The sequence below is a fragment of the Tachysurus vachellii genome, chromosome 8, assembly GCF_030014155.1.
Source record: "Tachysurus vachellii isolate PV-2020 chromosome 8, HZAU_Pvac_v1, whole genome shotgun sequence".
In the NCBI taxonomy this organism is placed as follows: domain Eukaryota; kingdom Metazoa; phylum Chordata; class Actinopteri; order Siluriformes; family Bagridae; genus Tachysurus; species Tachysurus vachellii.
In genome coordinates, this window is record NC_083467.1 from 4,972,501 (window position 1) to 4,980,570 (window position 8,070).

The window sequence follows — 8,070 nt, forward strand, 5'->3', positions numbered from 1 at the left end:
ACACACACACACTCACTCTCACACACACTCTCACTCCCACTCTCACTCCCACTTCCACTCTCACTCCCACTTCCACTCTCACTCCCACTCTCACTCCCACTCTCACTGAAAAACAAAAACATCTTACAAACATGGAATGAGTCCATGTTGTGCAAGTTATTTTTCAATATTTAAAAACATTTAGCGTATTCTGTTAAAGCTACAGTAGCATCTGTCATTACAGCATAAAGGGAGAAAACTAAACATAACAAAACTCGGAAATTTATGTAAATATTTAAATGATTCACTAATTTGTAATCGGCAGTGATTTCATTTGTAATGAGTGTGTTGTAGTAAACATGTGGAGTATGAATGTGTTATGTTGCCTGATCTCACAGCTGCTTCAGTAAAACATTTGTATAATATTATTATTAAACACTAAGATTCTTAGTTTTGGTATTGAACTGGCGTTCAATACCAAACCAGGGTGCTTTTGTAACACAGACCTGGCAACACACATAATGACCAGCAGCGTTGGCGGTGAAACTGACACGAATAGCTCCAGCCAAGGATAATGAAGGAAAAGAAAGTAGAACGAGTGGCAGAGTGTCTCGTCGAACATGCGTCACCTCCTGCTTCCACAACCGTAAGCAAATGTACAATAATAGGAAATGAGAAATTAAACAGTGTCACAATGTGACTATGTGAGGTTTGTAGTTAAGAGAGTGAGGAATACAGAGTCTGCACATACTGCAAGGTGAAAAGTTGTTCTCTTCTACTGTGCTTCTTACTGAGAACAAACTGTGATCCTGAACACGTATGAGAGAGAATTATTAGTGTTATGAGAAAACAACACTTACATGAAAAAAGCCAATGTAGAGAAAACCCCACAGGTGTGAAAAGCGTGATTTAGATCCTCGGGTTTTGGGTAGTGCACAGCGGCATCGATTATAACCCACCATCCTGTAAAAAACTGAGGGAGAGAGGGAGGGAGAGGGAGAGAGAGAGAGAGAGAGAGAGAGAGAGAGAGACAGAAAGACAGGCAGAGAGAGAGGGGGGGGCAGGCAGAAAGACAGTCAAAGAGAGAGAGAGAGAGAGAGAAAGACAGTCAGAGGGAGAGAGACATGTTAATGAAATAACACACACACACACACACACACACTTATAACATACGCACATATACACACACCAGAAAACCAGCCACGATGGAGGCCACAGTGTTCCTCTTCTCTCCCCAGTCGATGCACTCACACTCCGGCCAGCGGAAGCTATCCAGAAACCCGGCCATGTCTCTGTCCTCCAGTGTCTGTCTGTCCACTGTCTGTACCTCAATGTGTTCAGCTCATTAGCACACTATTCCGACTGCAGTTATCACTCTGGAATAACAGACAGATTTTTAAATCAGACAAATCTAACCTAGAACTATTTTACATGTTGATCCTGTTTAGTCCGAACTGAAGTCCAATTTTCTGAATGAACATTAAAGCAGACTATCACAGGACAACACTGACTTACAGACATTTTATATGCCTAAACACAATTTGCATACAATTAAAAGTGCAAGCAGAATTTTTGACCTGGTGAGCTGCACATTCTCTGATGCACTGCAGCAATGCAATGACAGGAGAACAGAGCTGTGACTTTAATCAGAGGGATTTGATTAAAGAGTGATTTATATTTTGACTCATGATGTGTGGGTGTTGATCACGGACAGTGGTGAGCGTAGGACAAAAGGTGGAGATGAACAATGGAGCAGCCGGGTGGCACTGCTGATGCAGCTTCTGTGACCAGTCTGTTGCTTCCTTGCCATTTAAACAGGATGATGTCAGAATGACGTGAGCCAAATCTGGTGAAGATTGGACAAAACGACTAGCAACAATGGTAAGTGTGGTGGAATGTGAGGGATGTTATACACATTTGCCTCCTGGCACAATTGTCCTATATGTCTAAATTTCATGAAATTAAATAAATTGTATTTGTGCACTGAAATTCGACTCACACAGGAGACAACCAGCCGGATGTGAAATTACTGTGTGCACAGCTCTGAAGGGGAAGACGTGCTGCAGAAGGGAAATGAAGCAACACGCACTTCTTTTGTGCGCTGAAGTGCAAAGCCTGTAATTACACATTCACCAGCAGGATGTGCCTCAGCTTCACAAGTCTCAAGGCCTGTGATATTTGATTGAAGGACAGCCCTTTGCTCTTTAAGTTGTTTAGCGACATCTTTTATGTTAAAAAGCCAGAACTTAAGACACTGGCAGGAAATATGCATTTAGACAATCTCTGACTGCAAAACATCTGATTTGAAGCTTATTTCAGTTTCACAGTCTGACACAAAGCACAAAAAGGATTTACACATTATTTTCCGCAGTAAGTTTCAGGTTAGTGAAGCATGAAAAGCCAGGAGATTAGCAGGTACAAATCAGAATGAGAAGGAGGTAATCATTACGTATTACCTGTTTATAAAATGCATGATGTTTAAAATAACATTACAAAAAACCTTTAAAGTAAATCATTCATTAAAATAATTCAAAGTGCTCAAATTTGATCAACATTAGATATTAATTATAGCTTATAGAATGCTTTTCTACATTTTTACTGTATGTTACTATAACAGAATTGTTACTATAATGAGTACCACTATGAAATACCACATACAGATGTATTATTACAAAAGGATTTTAGATGTTTGATTCTTATCAGTAATCCTACACACTGAAAATATCCTGAAACACAAATGCACACACAATATCTGATGAGAGGAGCAAATCCACAAAAACATGAAACAACATGAAAGTAATCTATACAACACCTATGGAAGCAGATATATTTCACGGTTGTGTAATTATGCACAAAATCAACAGACCTTTCTTTATTCAGCTTCTACCATTAAAGAAAAATACCAGCAGCAGTAATTAGGGGCTTGTGGTATCTGGTGATGCATTTGAACACACCGCTGCAAAAACTGGCTGCTGTAGATGCTCTTTAACACTTGAAAAACACTTTCATTCCCATGTGGAATTGGGTCATCAAAGGTTGACTTCAATCAGGGTCAATTTCCCAGCAGGCTGCTCTTTAACATAATCTTACAGGTTGAAGATCTGCTCTGCTCTAACAAGACTTTCCAGTGAAAAGCTGATGGGTTTAACGGTGTCCTGATTGATTAATTATGCTGATGCTCATACAGATAATTTGATTAAAAGCTCCTGGTTGCACAACTTCACTCGGCTGTTTACAGATGAGGATGAGGTTCCCTTCTGAGTCTGGTTCCTCTCAAGGTTTCTTCCTCATATCATCCAACTTCTCCACTGTCCACTTCTCATGCTTGATCATTAAGGGATACATTTAAATGTATAATATTAAACCTTCTAATTTTTATTGTGAATGTATATTCCTGTAAAGCTGCTTTGATACAATGTCTATTGTCTAAATAAAGCTGAACTAAACCGAATCTGTGTTGGTTTATAGAATGAGCAGAAACAGTTAATATTAGTCCATTAATCGTTGGACAAGCAGTCCAACAGTTCTGATATTTCCTCTAACATTTCACTCCATCCCTCCACTTGTTATCAGACAGTTACACTGAAATCGTTACTGCACTTTGTTACTACAGACTGTCAGTAAGATCTTGCGTTACCATGGCAACAAGCAGTACTCTCAACATACTCTGGCTGTGGTTTGTTTTGTGGGAGTAATTTTTGTTGATGAAGCAGAAATAAAGTGGATAGTTAGCCATATTTTGTCTTAAATGTCAGTTACTCAGTTGCAATTTCTTTTGCCTGAAGATCCATGAGATCCATGGGGATGGTCCAACTTAAAGACCATGGAGACCAGCTTCAGACTGAGGCTGAAATGTTCTGCACTCAAGTTCTTTTCACTGAAAAGTTCTGCACTCAATTCTCCGGCAGTGAAAATTTGAAAGCTTCAACATGACAGACATTTGGACCATAAAGTTAATAAAAGGAAATGATTTCTAATCACAGTCTCCAGTGTCACTCAGATGAGGATGGTTTCATGGTTTCTTCCTCATATTGTCTCAGGGAGTTTTTCAGCTCTGGCTTACTCAATTAGGGATAAATTTATACATTTATAATTTATATAATGAACCGATAGATTTCTGTAAAGCTGATAAATTTGTGAAATTGTCCGTTGTTAAAAGCTTAACAAATTAAATATGTATTAGTTATTTGAATCATTTCTGGCACTAAACAAGCTTTGTATAATGATTATTGATTATTTGCATATTGATACTGCAGCAGTGTAATTTGCTGTCACTACAAAATGAATATTTTATAAACTAAAATGTAACGTGTGTTGATATGGTCTTGTGAGTTCTGTATCAAGGTGTTTCTTATATCATGACTATAGTGGATCGTTTGTTCGTCTTAACTCGAGATCAAACAGACAAATGGCTGATGAATGTTACAAATAAGATAAAGGATATAAAAATACATTAACAGCTATAGACGTATAATGTGTTGTGTTCACTGGCAGCTGAGTTGACGAAGAATGACAAAGTTCTGGTAATGTGAGAAGTATCGTCCAGCACTGCTATGATATCCTCAGACACCAATGTGAGGATGCAATATGGTTATAAAGAACTCCAGTGCAAGATTTCGGGATGATGCCGTTTACTTAATCTCAATGCTGAATCTGACATTGTGGAGCAATGCATACCTCATGAATAGGAGAAGAACTACTCTGAAACATGAAAAACTACTAAGAAACATGACTTCAGTGGAAAACAGTAGAAAAAAAACAGGCAGATTCAGGGGAAAATACAGCTGGATAAACAGAGAGAAACGCTTCAGTGGAGTTCATGTGCGGTTAGCTGATTTTTATCAACTGACATCAAATGAAACAAAACCACACTGAAATCATTTATGAAGCTTCCTATGTGTATTTAAGTGCAATTGGTGTGTGTGTGGGTGTGTGGTGTGCGTGTGTAGGTGTGTGCTGTGTGGTGTGGTGTGTGTGTGGGTGTGTGTGTGAGGTGTATGTGTGTGTGTGGTGTGTATGTGTGTGGTGTATGTGTGTGTATGTGTGTGTGGTGTGCATGTATGTGTGGTGTGTGTATGTGTGTTTGTGGTGTGTGTGTGTCTGTGTGTGGTGGTGTGTGTGTGTGTGTGGCGTGTATGTGTGTAGTGTGCATGTGTGTGTAGTATGTATGTGTGTGGTGTGTATTTGTGTGTGTATGTGTGTGTGTGGTGTGTATTTGTGTGTGTATGTGTGTGTGTGAGACCCCATGATTTCTGTCCCTAACAGTTTCGTTTTCAAGCTAATGAAAGAAAAACACAAACTTTTCCCCTGATGTACAAACAGCCCTTAATGTTAAAACATAAGAAAATACAATCATTAAGTGCTTCCATGTGTGATACATCACATTAATATGAATAATGTCAGACTTTCTGCATGTGTACATATTGTGTACTTATTCATATCTAAAGGTCAAAGTGTGTATCAGGTAATAATTTAGTGTTGATGTTAATGTTAATAAACAAACACATTGTTGTTGTTGTTGTTGATGCCGCACTGGACGTGTTAATAAACAAACACTACAATCATTACAGCATGTAAAGTAAGTGAGCTTCACGGCTCTTACAGTAAAAGTGAAAGTAACACTTCAGACTAATTACCTACTAACGCTGACTTCTAATGTAGCCACACATGTGAGAAATAAACACAAATAGCAGCAGTAAGAAAAAGGATAAGACATTAATTATACTGTTTTATAAACATTATCTCACCTGTAAATTCCGCTCTGGACTCACGGCGCCACCGCGTCCTTCAAACTCAGGTCTGTTTTTAAACCGCAGCACCTCCTCCTGCGCGCTGATTGGCCAGTAAGGCAACCTTCAAGCGAGCCGCCGACAGTTTCTCCAATCCTGATGGAGTGCGCTGGAACTGTCCAATAGTTGCTATGGGGCGGGATTTAGAAGTCTTTATTAACAAGAGGTCTTGGGGGAATTTCCCAGACAGAAGAGCAGCAAAGTAAAGTGCTATATTTTGGACTACTATTAGAAATATTGTCGCCCTTCATGTTTATGACCCTTATGTCTTTTATTTGAACTCTAACATTTTGCATCCGTTATATCACACGTTTCCAAACATGATGTTTTAATCAACATTAAAACCAGAGTCTGATTGTTCTTCTGTTGCTTTGTTATAAAACAGGAAATGATGATTTCTCTTTGGTTAGGAAAGAACATAGTGATAGATATGTTCTGAACTCTGGAAACAGTTTCAAATGACAGACAGACAGACAGACAGACAGATAGACAGATGGTTAGACAAATAGATAGATAGATAGATAGATAGATAGATAGATAGATAGATAGATAGATAGATAGATAGATAGGAAATTGTTATGCTACTGAATGTTAAATACAGATACATGCATCATTAAAAAAGTAAATAAAAGATTTGCAAATATTAAAAGCGTGCAAAAATGACGGGATGTGTATCAGGATGTAGGACATAAACAATGTGTACAGACGGTTGTGTAGTAGTGTATTCATCAATAAAAGAGGAGCTGTTATACAGTGTTATGGTGAAAAATAATAATGGTTTACTAATACGTTTTTTATGGCATCAGAGTTGAAAGAATCTGTTATAAAATGTGCATTTGGGGTATGACATGAAGGGAGTGGGATGGATCTGATGGCGAGCAGAGCTGACGTAAGCGTTTCCAATTTGTATCAGATGAAAATTTCGACCTTGGAATGCGTTTATTAATCCTGCATTGCTGACACTGATGATGCTCCTCCAGCATAGTAGATGCTCCTCACAACCACAGACTGAGAAAAGATCTTCCAGCAAAATCTAAGCTTGCTCACGAAATAGAGTCTGCTCATCAAGAGGCTAATAATTATAAGAAAAAATCGAACCCCTGACTGACTCCTGGTTATGCGTCACAGACTCCACATTGAATGCACTGCTCTACAGATGTGTGTGCTCTATAGATGCTTTACACAGATCTGAACTGGCTTGATATGATGAAATGCTGATGAAATGCTGGTGTCCTGGGCAGCACGGTGAAATCTTAAATATAGACTGATACTGTTCTCATCTTCAGTTCTGTATGTTACTGTGCATTATGTGTGTCACTGATTTGAGCTCCACAAACTAAAAAACATTAAAACAAGCAAAAAAATTTAATTATCTTCTTTTCCCTTAAACTTCCCTTAAATATTTTATTTATACGATTTATATTCATACAAACACAAAATTAGTGATTTAGTGATATTTTTATTTATATATTTTTATAGACACACACACACACACACACACACACATTAGTGAATTAGTGATATTTTTGTTTATATATTTTTATAGACACACACACACACACACACACACACACACACACACACACACACTGTGACTGCCTGCAATTTGTCCACACAAGCTCAAATTTATTGTGCAACAATTATTCAACCGGCTTATACCGCAGGCCACTCAGACCCCTACACATTTAGTTTATGAACATTATTTTAATATTGTGTCCCTGGTGGTCCAGCAACGGGATTCCAGCTGCTGAGGGGATAATGGGAGGATTGTGTCAGGAAAAGCATCCAGCATAAAACCTGTTTCAAAATTGAAATATGCAGATCAGATGATCCTCTGTGGCAAATTGGAACAGTCGATGGACAACATCAGCAGAACACATGATTTATAAACCTATTTGTTTTTGAATCAACGAATTCTGGTTTAAATGTGTTCAGTCTCCAAAAGGATAATAACTATAAGAACTCAGTATAAATGTTTATATTTGATACAGATACAGTCCTGTACTGACCATCCAGCCAATTCTCCTACTACTATATTTTATTTGGTCCATATAGTCCAATAAATACTTTATTAACCTGCATTATTAAGAACAATAATTATTAATTGTTAAAAATATTTAATTATTATAAATAAAATGATTCTTTCAGCTTGGTCCTCTCACATTAACAAGGTGTTTTTATTCACAGCTGATGTTCACTGGGTGTTTTTTTTTGTTTGTTTGTTTTTTGTTTTTTTTGCTAGTTTGTATTTCACACAATACCCAGGAGCTTCAGGAGCTTCATAAGTGCTAAAACTGTCTGT

The 8,070-nt window shown here is 37.9% G+C and overlaps 1 protein-coding gene across 1 annotated transcript in view; it reads right to left on the minus strand.

The window, feature by feature from the left end:
• LOC132849875 (transmembrane protein 50B-like) overlaps positions 1–5,808 on the minus strand; it is an 18,700-nt gene extending 12,892 nt beyond the window's left edge. Inside the window, exons 1-3 of the mRNA XM_060875829.1 lie at positions 5,727–5,808; positions 1,169–1,355; positions 840–952 (exon numbers count right to left, since the gene is read on the minus strand). Of these exons, the coding sequence (XP_060731812.1) occupies positions 840–952; positions 1,169–1,267 (212 nt within the window). The 5' untranslated portion in view covers positions 1,268–1,355; positions 5,727–5,808. The remainder of the gene's footprint in view (positions 1–839; positions 953–1,168; positions 1,356–5,726) is intronic.
• Between the last annotated feature and the right edge of the window lie 2,262 nt (positions 5,809–8,070).